At 50.0% G+C, this 14,370-nt stretch overlaps 1 protein-coding gene across 2 annotated transcripts in view; it reads right to left on the reverse strand.

Moving 5' to 3' along the window:
- Window positions 1-1,835: 1,835 nt before the first annotated feature.
- The window catches only part of LOC132385563 (gastrula zinc finger protein XlCGF49.1-like), a 32,514-nt gene continuing 19,979 nt past the window's right edge, over window positions 1,836-14,370 (reverse strand). The window contains exons 2-3 of one of the 2 annotated variants that reach the window (XM_059957728.1): window positions 3,500-8,258; window positions 1,836-2,477 (exon numbers count right to left, since the gene is read on the reverse strand). In XM_059957728.1, coding sequence (XP_059813711.1) covers window positions 7,110-7,718 — 609 coding nt within the window. In that variant the 5' untranslated portion in view covers window positions 7,719-8,258 and the 3' untranslated portion in view covers window positions 1,836-2,477; window positions 3,500-7,109. Of the gene's footprint in view, window positions 2,478-3,451; window positions 8,259-14,370 lie in introns of both variants that reach the window. The other variant, XM_059957727.1, reaches the window with a different exon arrangement.

Below are 14,370 nucleotides of genomic sequence, written 5' to 3' on the forward strand. Positions count from 1 at the left end.
TAGGAGAGAACATTTTGAGTGATCGTGTAGGAGTTCCTACGGTCAGTATGACATTGTGGGCTGAAAAGCCTGTGCTGTTCTATTAAATCAGATCTCACATTATTAAATCTGCTGTGTTTCACTGTGAATTTCAGTTCTGGGTGTTTTTTTATACCGTATCGATCTCCCGAACTTCTTTCAGCATTTTGTCCAGCTTTGCTAACTCTTTCTGCATTTCCACAGAGGATTCCCACATCATTCCCTGGGACTGGGAGGCTTTCCCTGTCACCAGACTGAGACAGAGTGGGGAAACCTGTGTCAGGGATCCCTTCTCTGTGTTCCTGTGAGCAGTGAGCTTCCTGAGTGACAGACTGAGCCAAAGAGAATGTGGATGGGACATCCCAATGGCTTTGAGCGTGGTAACAGTCACCCATTCTGTAGATCTCTGGGTTCAGTCCTTAGCAGCAAACTACTGACTGTGGAAATTACAAATGAGAGTATTATTAGACTCGTACAGCACCGCAGCATAGACAGATATCCTTCAGCCCATCTAGTCTGTGCTAACCTGTTTTTCCTGCATGGTGACATTGACCTGCATCATAGTTCCTGGTAACCCTCTCAACCAGGTACTTATCCCAATTTCTCTGAAATGTTGCAATCGAACCCGCACCCACCACTTGTGCTTGGTAGCACAACCCACACTTGCACCACCCTCACCCTAATGCGATGTTCCACTTAAATACTTCACCTTTCACCCTTAACCCAGATCTCTCAGGGGGGGCAGGGGGTAGAAATGTAGGTGGAGGAGGAAGATGGGGTAGAGGGGGAGGGTGTAGGCATTGTGAAGGGGAAGATGGAGGGGTGAGGATAGGTGTGGGGAATGTTTATACTTACTACCTTTTAAATAAAAGTAATTGTTTCAACAAACTTCCCAACGGACCTTGTACATTGTCATTCAAGTTGCTGGTTGTCATCTAACAATAATGGGCCTAACACTGAGCAACCAGTCACGGGACTCGAGACCAAGAAACAGCCTTCCAACATCATCTTCTGATTCATACCATCAAGCCAATGGTGTATCCGATTAGCCAGCTCTGCCTGGATCCCACGTGATCAGACTTCCCACGGCAGCCCACCATGCTGAACCTCATCAAGGCCTCACTGAAGCCCGTGTAGGCCACCTACCTGTGGCAGAGGTTTCTGAGACTGGAGGCAAAGACTTAAACAGGAGTCAGTGATTTAGAGGAATCTGAGGAAGAGATTTCCCCTCACACTGCCTGAGGAGGTGCTGGAGGCTGGTGATTTAGAGGAATCTGAGGAAGAGATTTCCCCTCACACTGCCTGAGGAGGTGCTGGAGGCTGGTGATTTAGAGGAATCTGAGGAAGAGATTTTCCCTCACACTGCCTGAGGAGGTGCTGGAGGCAGGTTCTGTCACATTTGAGAAATGGATGAGCATTGAAACTGTCGGGAATCGATCCGCTATCAGAATCAGGTTTTATATCACCAGCAGAAGGTGCGAAATTTGTTGTTTTTTGGCAGCGGTACAGTGCAATACAGAATAATAATAATAGATTACAAAAAACTAATGGAAAAGAGATTGGAAAATTCTGAAGAAGTGTTCATGGTTTCACTGTTCTCTCAAAAGTCCAATGGCAGCAGGCCATTGAACCCAGAGATTTACAGAATGGGTGACTGTTACCACGCCCAAAGCCATTGGGACTTCCCATCGCCATTCTCTTTGGCTCAGTCTGTCACTCAGGAAGCTCACTGCTCACAGGAATTCACAGAGGAGGGATCCCTGACACAGGTTTCCTTAACGTGAATCCTTAATGATGGATGCTCTGGAGGCATTGCATTTCAATAATAAATACTTTATTGATCCAGAGTGGGAAATTCTTTCGTTACAGCAGCAACAGTTAAAATACACTTAGCAGTGTGCAGACTTAACTAATAACAAAGTACAGAATAATAATTTACCAATGTGCAATAATAATGTGGGAAATAATAAAACAGAGACTATTGTACCATGATGTGTGTTCTCCTGTCACACAGAGATGAACTGTTGTCTATGTTTATTGCATTTGGTAGGGAAGATTTTCTTTAACGATCCTGTGACTGCTGAGCTGTTTGAGTCTGTTTGAAAGGATGCTCCGCTGCTTATTCAGTAGGTCACGGAGAGGATGTGCCTGATTGTGCATGATGGATAACAATCTGTTTAGTGACCTCCTCTCCATCACTAACTTAAAAGAGTTCAGGTGTAGCCAAGGACTGATCCAGCCTTTGATGGTGTTCTTGATACTGGGGAGGCTGCTGCCTATGACGGAGGTGTGTGAGTTTACAACTGCAGCAGTTTTTTCCGATCCTGTGCAGTGGCCTCTCCCTACCAGACGGTGATGCAACCAGTTAGAATGCTCTCCACAGCTCATCTGTAGAAATCTGCAAGAGTCTTTGGTGACATTGACTGGGACACCTCCCATCCCCATTTCTTCTTGTTCATCTGCAAGACAAAAGAATTGATTGTGGACTTTAGGAAGGGGAAGTCCGGGAACACACACACCTACACATTGAGAGATCAGACATGGAAAGAGTGAACAGTTTCACATTCCTGGGTCTCAATGGTGAAAGGCCTTGAAAGAGTGGACGTGCTGAGGATGTTTCCTACAGTGGGAGAGTCTAAGACCACAGCCTCCGAATAGGGGGTTGTCCTTTTAGAACAGAGATGAGAAGGAATTTCTTTAGCCAGAGAAAGATCAAGAAAGGGGAGGGAGGTATTGGTAATGGACCAGATAAATTTGAGGGCAGGGTGAAAGTTGGAGGCAAAATTAATGAAGTCAATGAGCTCAGCATGCATGCAGAAAGCAGCACCAATGCAGTCACCCACCTCCCCTTTCTTGATCTTTCTGTCTCCATCTCTGGAGATGGCTTATCTACTGATATCTACTATAAGCCTACAGACTCTCACAGCTACCTGGACTATTCCTCTTCCCACCCTGTCTCTTGCAAAAATGCTATCCCCTTCTCACAATTCCTCCATCTCCACCGCATCTGCTCTCAGGATGAGGCTTTTCATTCCAGGGTGAAGGAGATGTCTTCCTTTTTTAAACAAAGGAGTTTCCCTTCTTCCACCATCAACTCTACTCTCAAACGCATCTCTCCCATTTCCCGCACATCTGCCTCACCCCATCCACCTGCCGCCCCACTCGTGATAGGGTTCCCCTTGTCCTCACCTACCACCCCACCAGCCTCTGGATCCAACGTATAATTCTTCGTAACTTACGCCACCTCCAACGGGATCCCACTACCAAGCACATCTTTCCATCTCCCCCCTTTCTGCTTTCTGCAGGAATCGCTCCCTACGCGACTCCCTTGTCCACTCATTTCCCCCCCATCCCTTCCCACCAATCTCCCTCCTGGCACTTATCCTTGTAAGCAGAACAAGTGTTACACTTGCCCTTACACTTCCTCCCTCACCATCTTTCAGGGCCCCAGACAGTCCTTTCAGGTGAGGCGACACTTCACCTGTGAGTCGGCTGGTATGGTTTACTGCGTCCGGTGCTCCCAGTATGGCCCTTTATCTATTGGTGAGACCTGACGAAGAATGGAAGACAGTTTTGATGAACACCTACGCTCAGTCAGCCAGAGAAAGCAGGATCTCCCAGTGGCCACACATTTTAATTCCACATCCCATTCCCATTCTGACATGTCTATCCATGGCCTCCTCTAATGTCAAAATGAATCCAAACTCAAGGTGGAGGAACAACCCTTTATATACCGGCTGGGTAGCCTCCAACCTGATGGCATGAACATTGACTTCTCTAACTTCTGTTAATGCCCCTCCTCCCCTTCTCACCCCATCCCTGACATAGTTGTTTTTTGTCTCTCTCTGCCCATCACTCTGCCTGTTCTCCATCTCCTTCTGGTGTTCCCCCCCTCCCCCTTTCTTTCTCCCGAGGCCTCCTGTCCCATGATCCTTTTCCTTCTCCAGCTCTGTATCCCTTTTGTCAATCATCTTTCCAGCTCTTAGCTTCATCCCACCCCCTCTGGTCTTTTTCTATCATTTTGCATTTCCCCCTCCCCCTCCTACTTTCAAATCTCTTAGTATCTTTCCTTTCAGTTAGTCCTGACGAAGGGTCTCGGCCCGAAATGTCGACACTGCTTCTTCTGATAGATGCTGCCTGGCCTGCTGTGTTCCACCAGCATTTTGTGTGTGTTGTTTGAATTTCCAGCATCTGCAGATTTCCTCATGTGTGAACAACAGGGTCGGATTTAAACACTCTGTCGTAAAACAGGAATTCTGGCAGGGAGCAGCTGGGTGGAGTTGGCTCCCCACTGTACACTGGGAGTGTTGTAGATTCACTGAGTACCCGAGACAGAATTTAAAATACAACTGATTTATTTATCACAGAAACTCCAGTCCCATTAAATGTGAACATTGGCAGAAACTCCTCCTATCCCCAGTGACCAGGGTGCAGACCTGGGTCTGATGAACAGCAGCAGTAATTGCAGAGTTCAACAACAGTCACTTGTGAACTTGCCTCTGGATTCAGCAACTGTGCTGGTTCAATATCCACCAGGCAGCTTAATAAACTTTTCCCCCATTGTGAACTCCATAGTGCTTCTGGAGGCTGGCTGAATGATTGAACCCCTTCCCACACTCTGAGCAGATGAATGGTTTCTCCCCAGTGTGAACTCGCTGGTGTGCCAACAATTAGAGGTACAGACAGGAGGTTCTGTGGTCGTGACGAGTCTCCCGGATGGCTTACTGCCTCCCAGGTGCCAGGGTCAGGGATGTCTCTGATCACGTGCACAGCATTCTGAAGTGGGAGGGTGAGCAACCAGATGTCATGGTACACATCGGTACCAATGGCGTAGGAAGAAAGAGTGAGGAGGTCCTTAAGAGTGAGTATAGAGAGCTTGGTAGTAAGTTAAAAAGTAGGACCTCGAGGGTGGTAATCTCAGGATTGCAATCCATGCCACGTGCCAGTGAGGGTAACAATAGGATGCTCTGGCTGAGGAACTGGTGTAGGGGGCAGGGTTTCAGATTTCAGGATCGTTGGGACCTCTTCTGGGGCAGGTGGGATCTGTACAAGAGAGTCAGGTTACACCTGAACTACAAGGGGACCAATATCCTTGCAGGGAAGTTTGTTAGTGCTATTGGTGAGGGTTTAAACTAAATTTGCAGGGGTATAGGAACCAGAGTGCCAGAGCAGATAGTGGAGCGCAGGGTGAAAATAATTGATGTTAAAAGTTCATTGAAAGTCAGAAATAGAAGGGTTATGTGTAGTGGTAATAATCTTCTGAGGTGTGTCTAATTCAATGCAAGGAGTATTGTGGGGAAGGCTGACCAGCTGAGGGTGTGGATTGACTCATGGAATTACGACATGATAGTCATTAGTGAATCTTGGCTACAGGAGGGACAGGACTGGTGCTTAATGTTCCAAGGTTCTGATGTTTTGACATGATAGAGGCAGAGGAATGATGGGTGGCGGGGGGGGGGGGTGGCATTGCTAGTCAGGGAAAATGTTACAGCAGTGCTCAGGCAGGACAGATTAGAGGGCTTGTCTACCGAGGCCATATGGGTGGAGCTGAGAAACAGGAACGGTATGACCACATTAATGGGGATGTATTATAGAGCACCCAATAGTCAGCGAGAATTGGAGGAGCAAATCTGCAGAGAGATGGCAGACAACTGCAGGAAACAAAGTTGTAATAGTAGGGGATTTTAATTTTCCACATATTGATTGGGACAGGTGACAGAAGTGTGTGTGGGGGAACACTTTGGTTCCAGTGATCATAACACCATTAGTTTCAACTTGACCATGGATAAAGATAGATCTGGTCCTTGGGTTGAAGTTCTAAACTGGAAAAAGGCCAACTTTGAAGAAATGAAAAAGGATCTAAAATCGTATATTGGGACAGGTTGTTCTCTGGCAAGGTTTTGATTGGTAAGTGGGAGGCCTACAAAGGAGAAATTTAGAGAATGCAGAGTTTGTATGTTCCTGTCAGGATTAAAGGCAAAGTGAATAAGAATAAGGAAACTTGGTTCTCAAGGGATATTGGAACTCTGATAAAGAAGAAGAGAGAGATGTATGACATGTATGGGCAACAGGGAGCAAATAAAGTGCTTGAAGAGTATAAAAAGTACAAAAAAAACTTAAGAAAAAAATCAGGAGGGCCAGAAGAGGACATGAGGTTGCTTTGGCAGTCAGGGTGAAGGATAATCCAAAGAGCTTCTACAGGTATATTAAGAACAAAAGGATAGTAAGGGATAAAATTGGTCCTCTTGAAGATCAGAGTGGTCAGCTGTGTATGAAATGGGGGGGGGGGGATCTTAAATGGGTTTTTTGTGTCTGTATTTACTAAGAAAACTGGCATGGAGTCAATGGAAATAAGGCAAACAAGTAGTGAGGTCATGGAATCTATACAGATTGAAGAGGAGGAGGTGCTTGCTATCTAGAGGCAAATCACAGTACATAAATCCTCAGGACCTGACAGGGTATTCCCTCGGACCTTGAAGGAGACTAGTATTGAAATTGCAAGGGCTCTGGCAGATATATTTAAAATGTCAGTATCCAGAGGACATGGGTTAAGGGTGAAGGGAGAAAAGTTTAAAGGGAACATGGGGGGGGGGGGGGGCTTCTTCACACAGAGAGTAGTGGGAGTGTGGAATGAACTGCCAGATGAAGTGGTAAATGCGGGCTCACTTTTAACATTTAAGAAAAACTTGGACAGGTACATGGACGAGAGCTGTATGGAGGGATATGGTCCAGGTACTAGGCAGAAAAATGGTTCAGCACAGCCAAGAAGGGCCAAAAGGCCTGTTTCTGTGCTGTAATGTTCTATGGTTCTAAGTTTGATAACTGAGTGAATCCCTTCCCACAGTCTGAGCAGGCGAACAGCCTCTCCCTTTCGTGAACTTGCTGATGTACCTTCAAGTGAGATGACTGAGTGAAGCCCTTCCACACTTTGAGCAGGTAAGGGGCTTCTCCTCAGTGTGAACTCATTGGTGTGCCAAGATAGAGAACTGAGTAAATCCCTTCCAACAATGTGAGCAGGTGAACGGCCTCTCTACAGTGTGAACTCACTGGTGTTTCTTCAGTTAAGATGAGAGACAGAATCCTTTCCCACATTAAGAGCAGGTGAATTGCCTCTCCTCAGTGTGAACTTGACAGTGTGCCACAAGGTGCCACGACTGAGAAAATCCCTTCCCACATTCACAGCAGGTGAACGGCCTCACCCCAGTGTGAACTCGCTGATGTTGCTTCAGGTGGGATGAGTGATTGAATCCTTTCCCACAGTCTGAGCAGGTGAATGGCCTCTCCCCAGTGTGAACTCGCTGATGTACCTTCAGGTTACATGATCGACTGAACCCCTTCCCACAGTCTGAGCAGGTGAATGGCCTCTCCCCAGTGTGAACTTGCTGGTGTTGCTTCAGGTGAGGTAAATGACTGAATCCTTTCCCACAAAGTGAGCAGGTGAAAGGTTTCTCCCCAGTGTGAACTCGCTGGTGGGCCAGTAGGTAAGACGATTGAGTGAATCCCTTCCCACAAAGTGAGCAGGTGAAAGGTTTCTCCCCAGTGTGAACTCGCTGGTGTCTCAGTAGGTTAGATAACTGACTGAACCCCTTCCCACAGTCTAAGCAGGTGAATGGCCTCTCCCCAGTGTGAACTCGCTGGTGTCTCAGTAGACTGGATGACTCACAGAATGCCTTCCCACAGTCCAAGCAGGTGAACAGCATTTTCCCCGTGTGAACTGACTGGTGAGCCAATAGGTCAGATGATTGAGTGAATCCCTGGCCACATTCCGAACAGGTAAGGGGCCTCGCCCCCGTGTGGACTCTCTGATGTTCCTTCAGGTGAGACGATCGAAATCATCTCTCCGGTGTGAACTGACAGTTATGTCTACAGGTGGGATGGCTGAGGGATTCCACAGACTGAGTTGGTGAATTGCCCCTCTCTTGTGTGTACCCGCTGGTGTCTCTGTAGTTGGGGTGAATCCCTTCCCACAGCCTGAGCAGGTGAACAGCCTCTGTTCCCTCACACGGAACAATTGAACAGTCTCTCTCCCCTGACAGCCCACTGGTGTCTCTGCGGGTCGGCTGAGTGAGTGAATCCCTTCCTACACAAACAGCAAGTGATCGACCCTTCACTGCTCTGGGTTTCCTGACGTATCATCAGCTTGGATGAATCACTTCCCGCAGACTGAACAGATCAATAAATGCTGGTGTGTTCTCAGCATCCCGGTTCCAGTGGATCGCGCCCAGAGACGTCTTCATCTCCTAGGACCAACAACAGATACACTGGTGTTACAACGGGAATATCTGCTCAGTCCTTAAATATCTGGACAAAATCATTAGAACTGATGTGCTGTTGTGTTTGAGATCCCTGCACACAAATTCTTTGTTGCGTCTATCTCACCTGTAAAATGATTTACAAAAGCCATCAAAGGGTGAAGCGCAGCATTTCAGATGAAATAACTTCAATCTCTATGGTCAGGACTGACAGCACACTGTTACAGAGGGGTGCAACCCAAGTTGGAGGAACAACTCCTGATTTCTCAAACTGAGCACGGACCAGGAACCCCGACTGACCATCCAGTTCTCCGACTGGTTTTCTGACTGTATCAGGATGGGCCTTTCCTGCTTGACTTCAATCTGTGACGTGACTCAGTTTGTCTCTCTCCATTTGTATTATTTCCAGTTCTGGTCACGTCCCAGAGCACTACAAAGGCACATGGTATTACATGGCCAATCCCAGAGACTTCCTGATCACTCTGATCCCTCCCCCCCCCCACACTGACAGTGGTGAACTCAGAATCAGAACCAAGTTTATCATCACCGGCATGTGACGTGAAATTTGTTGACGTAGCAGCAGCAGTTCAACGCAATACATAATATATAGAAGAAAAAAAACCAAAATAATAAATAAATAAATCTCTTACAGTATGCATATATTGAATAGATTAAAATTGTGCAAAAATACTATGTATTAAAAAAGTGAGGAAGTGTCCAAGGGTTCAATGTCCATTTAGGAATCCGATGGCAGAGGGGAAGAAGCTGTTCCTGAATCACTGAGTGTGTGCCTTCAGGCTTCTGTACCTCCTCCCTGATGGCAGAGGGGAAGAAGCTGTTCATGAATCACAGAGTGTGTGCCTTCAGGCTTCTGTATCTCCTACCTGATGGGAACAGTGAAAAAACGGCATGTCCTGGGTGCTGGAGGTCCTTACTAATGGTAGCTGCGTTTCTGAGACACTGCTTCTTGAAGATGTCCTGGGTACTTTGTAGGCCAGTACCCAAGATGGAGCTGACTAGATCTACAACCCTGTGCAGCTTCTTTCGGTCCTGTGCAGTAGCCCCCTGCCACATACCAGTCAGTGATGCAGCCTGTCTGAATGCTCTCCACGGTACATCTATGGAGTGCAATTTTAGTGTATTTGTTGACATTACCAAGTCTCTTCAAACTCATAATGAGGTATAATCACTGTCTTGCCTTCTTTGTAACTGCATCAGTATGTTGGGACCAGGTTAGATCCTCAGAGATCTTGACACCCAGGAACTTGAAGTTATTCACTCTCTCCACTTCTAATCCCTCTGTGAGGATTGGTATGTGTTTCTTCGTCTTACCCATCCTGAAGTCCACAATCAGCTCTTTTGTCTTACTGCTGTTGAGTGCCAGGTTGTTACTGCAGCACCACTCCACTAGTTGGCATATCTCACTCCTGTACACCCTCTTGTCACCACCTGAGATTCTACCAACAATGGTTGTATCATCAGCAAATTTATAGATTGTAGCGATGTGCTACACACAGCGCTGAAATAACGACACGCAGTCGGTAAGTCATTTCGAGACTAGTTTATTTAAACTTCGCAGCGCTGGCATTTAATCCCTAGTGCCCGCCCTCTCCGGGTGGAAATGACGTCAGAGGTGCATTACCAAAGTCTCTCCCTGCGTGCTGGCTATTTGTGAGCCAGTTTGCCTGTGCAGAAAGTGGTTGGCCACATAACCCCCCCCACAGAACCGGCGATACACCCCCCAATGTCCACAGTCTGGATCAGCCTCTGTTTGGGAGGTCTGCCTCCGCACCACGGTGCCTGAACCTTGACCGACTGCGCCAAGTCCACATGGGCTGGTTTGAGTCGGTCCATCGTGAAAACCTCCTCTCTCCCCCCAATGTCCAGAACGTACGTGGACCTGTTTTTGTTGATCACCTTGAACGGCCCCTCGTACAGCCGCTGTAGCGATGCCCGGTGTCCGTAGAAACACAGGTCTTTGGGTACATGGGTCGGGGCCCGTCCGTGCTGTGAAGTTGGTACGGGGGCCAGGTTGCCGAGCCTTTCACGTAGCCAGTCCAGGACTGCTGCAGGTTCTTCCTCTTACCCCCTTGCGGCTGGTATGAACTCTCCCGGGACGGCCAGGGGTGCGCCGTACACAAACTCGGCTGACGAGGCGTGCAGATCCTCTTTGGGCGCTGTGCGAACTCCAAGCAGGACCCAGGGAAGCTCATCCACCCAGTTAGGTCCTCTCAGGTGGGCCATGAGAGCCGACTTCAAGTGATGGTGGAAGCGTTCTACCAGTCCATTCAACTGTGGGAGGTAGGCAGTTGTGTGGTGTAGCTGCGTTCCCAACAGGCTAGCCACAGCCGACCACAGGCTGGAGGTGAACTGGGCGCCTCTGTCGGAGGTAATGTGGGCCAGTACCCTGAAGGGTGCTACCTAGGTTGCAATCAGTGCTCGGACGCAGGAATCTGCAGATGTGTCGGTGAGCGGGACTGCCTCTGGCCACCTCGTGAACCGGTCTACCATAGTTAGGAGGTACCGTGCTCCTCGGGACACTGGTAGGAGGCCCACAATATCCACATGAATGTGGTCAAACCTCCGGTGGGTGGGGTCGAACTGCTGCAGTGGGGCTTTAGTGTGCCGCCTCACCTTGGCTGTTTGGCACTGCACGCACGTTCTGGCCCATTCACTGACCTGCTTGTGAAGTCCGTGCCACGCAAATTTGCTGCAGACCAGCCGGATGGTTGGCCTGATAGATGGGTGCGCCAAACCGTGTATGGAGTCGAAAACTCACCACCTGCAGGCTGCCAGGACGATGGGGCGAGGTTGGCTGGTAGCCACGTCGCACAGGAGGGTCCTCTCACCTGGGCCTACGAGAGAGTCTTGCAGCTGCAAACCCGAGACTGTGGTCCTGCAGCTGGGCATCTCGTCGTCTGCCTGCTGCACCTCCGCCAGTGCTGCATAGTCCACCCCCAGGGACAGGGCCTGAACAGCTGGTCTAGAGAGTGCATCCGCCACGACGTTGTCCTTCCCTGAGACATGCTGGATGTGTACTCGGAGATGTAGGACAGATGTCGCTGCTGGTGAGCCGACCAGGGATCAGACACTTAGGTCAATGGTTTGTGGTCTGTGAATGCGGTGAATGGCCTGCCTTCTAAGAAGTACCTGAAATGCCGGATTGCCAGATACTGTGCCAACAGCTCCCGGTCGAAAGCACTGTACTTGAGTTCGGGTGGCTGTAGGTGCTTGCTGAAGAACGCCAGGAGATGCCAGCGCCCCTCGATGAGCTGCTCCAGCACCCCACCGACTACTGTGTCGGATGCGTCCACCGTGAGTGCGGTCGGAACGTCCGTTCTGGGGTGCACCAGCATCACGGCATCTGCCGAGGCTTCCTTGGCTTTAATGAAAGCGGCCAAAGCCTCTTCGTCCCAAGTAACGTCCTTGCCTTTACTCGATATCAGAGTGTACAAAGGGCTGCTGAGGGGAGGAAACGGTGGTAGAAGTTCACCATACCAATGAACTCCTGCAGGCCTTTGACCGTGTTGGGCTGGGCAAAGTGACGGATCGCATCTACCTTGGCGGGCAGAAGTGTTGCCCCGTCTTTGGTAATCCTGTGGCCCAGGAAGTCAATGGTATCGAGACTGAACTGGCATTTGGCCGGGTTGATCGTGAGGCCGAAATCACTCAGGTGGGAGTAGAGCTGGCGGAGATGGGACAGATGCTCCTGGCGACTACTGCTGGCTATGAGGATGTCGCCCAAATAGATGAACGCAAAGTCCAGGTCGCATCCCACCGCATCCATTAGCCGCTGGAATGTCTGTGTGGGATTCTTCAGGCCAAACGGCATTTGGAGGAACTCGAACAGGCCGAACGGGGTGATGAGTGCTGTTTTGGGGATGTCTTCAGGGTGCACCGGGATTTGATGGTATCCCCGGACGAGGTCTACTTTGGAAAAGATTCTTGCCCTGTGCAGGTTTGCTGCAAAGTCTTGGATGTGCGGCACGGGGTAGCGGTCTGGAGTTGTAGCCTCGTTCAGTCTGCAGTAGTCGCTGAATGGTCTCTAACCCATCGGCTGCTTTGGGCACCATGTGCAGGGGGGAGGCCCATGGGCTGTCGGACCTCTGTATGATCCCCAATTCCTCCATCCTGTTGAACTCCTCCTTCACCAGGCGTAGCTTTTCTGGGGGGAGCCTTCGTGCGCGGGCGTGGAGCGGTGGTCCCTGGGTCGGGATGTGGTGCTGTACCCCATGTCTGGGCATGGCTGCCGTGAACTGCGGTGCCAGAATCGATGGAAAGTCCGCCAGGATTCTGGTGAATTCATTGTCTGACAGCGTGATGGAGTCCAGGTGTGGGGCCGGCAACCTGGCTTCACCCAGGGAGAACATCTGGAAAGTCTCAGCATGTACTAGTCTTTTCCTTTGCAAGTCGACCTGTAGGCTATGAGCTCACAAGAAGTCCGCCCCCAGGAGTGTTTGGGCCACCGCGGTCAGTGTGAAGTCCCACGTGAACAGGCTGGTGCCGAACTGCAGCTGCACTGTGCAGGTGCCATAGGTCCGTATCGTACTGCCGTTTGCGGCCCTCAGGGTGGGTCCTGGCTGCCTGTTGCGGGTGTCGTACCCCCTCGGGGGCAAGACGCTGATCTCCGCTCCGATGTCAACCAAGAAGCAGCGTCCCGACTGTTTGTCCCAGACGTACAAGAGGCTGTCCTGGTGGCCAGCCGCCATAATCATTAGCAGCAGCTGGACCTTGCAGGGCGGGTGACAACGGCAGGCTTACCATGGGTGGTAGAAACACCACTGTTCGCTGGCCTCCTCAGTCCTGCCTCTGTGTTGTGTGCGCCCCGTTGCCGGGTCTGGTCTGGTCCGCTGTTGGGCACGTGGCCTGGTAACCTGACCGTCAGACGCCACGCTCTCCCTCTTGGCTTTCCACAGCACATCTGCCCGGGCCGCCACCTTCCGGGGGGGTCACTGAAATCTGTATCAGCCAGCAGCAGATGTATGTCCCCGGGCAGTTGCTCCAGGAACGCTTGCTCAAACATGAGGCAGGGCTTGTGTCCATCAGCCAGGGACAGCATCTTGTTCATCAATGCTGATGGCAGTCTGTCTCCCAAACCGTCCAAGTGAAGCAGGTGGGCACCCCGCTCACGCCGTGAGAGGCCAAAGGTCCCAATGAGCAGTGCTTTGAATGCTTCATATTTGCCTTCTTCTGGGGGTGACTGTATGAAATCCGCAACCTGGGCGGCTGTCTCCTGGTCAAGGGCGCTCACCACGTGGTAGTAACACGTGGAATCAGAAGATATCTGCCGAATCTGGAACTGGGCTTCTGCTTGGCTAAACCACACCCGTGGTCGCAGCGTCCAGAAAATCGGCAGTATTAGCGAAACTGTGTGAACAGATGAAGAGTCGGTCATCTTTGGTCCAAATCCTGTATGGACCGTCGGGATCACCAATGTAGTGATGTGCTACACATAGCGCTGAAATAACGACACGCAGTGGGTAAGTCGTTTTGAGACTAGTTTATCCAAACTTCGCGGCGCTGGCATTTAATCCCTAGCGCCCACCCTCTCCGGGCAGAGATGCATTACCAAAGTCTCCCCCCACGCGCTGGCTATTTGTGAGCCGGTTTGCTTGCGCAGAAAGTGGGTTGCCACAAGGTGGTATTTGAGCTATGCCTAGCCACACAGTCATGTGTATATAGAGTGTCGAGCAGTGGGCTAAGCACACAGCCTGAGGTGCACCAGTGTTGATCGCCAGCGAGGAGGAGATGTTATCACCAGTCCACACAGATTGTAGTCTTCTGGATAGGAAGTCGAGGATCCAATTACAGAGGGAGGTACAGAGGCCCAGGTTCTGCAACTTCTTAATCAGGATTGTGGGAATGATGGTATTAAATGCTAAGCTATAGTTGATGAACAGCATCCTGACATAGGTGTCTGTGTTGTCCAGGTGGTCAAAAGCCGTGTGGAGAGCCATTGAGATTGCGTCTGCCGTGTGATGATAGGCAAATTGCAATGGGTCCAGGTCCTTGCTGAGGCAGGAGTTCAGTCTAGTCATGACCAATCTCTCAAAGCATTTCATCACTATCGATGTGAGTGCTACCGGGCAACAGTCATCAA

Source organism: Hypanus sabinus, assembly GCF_030144855.1.
Source record: "Hypanus sabinus isolate sHypSab1 chromosome 31 unlocalized genomic scaffold, sHypSab1.hap1 SUPER_31_unloc_3, whole genome shotgun sequence".
Lineage (NCBI taxonomy): Eukaryota > Metazoa > Chordata > Chondrichthyes > Myliobatiformes > Dasyatidae > Hypanus > Hypanus sabinus.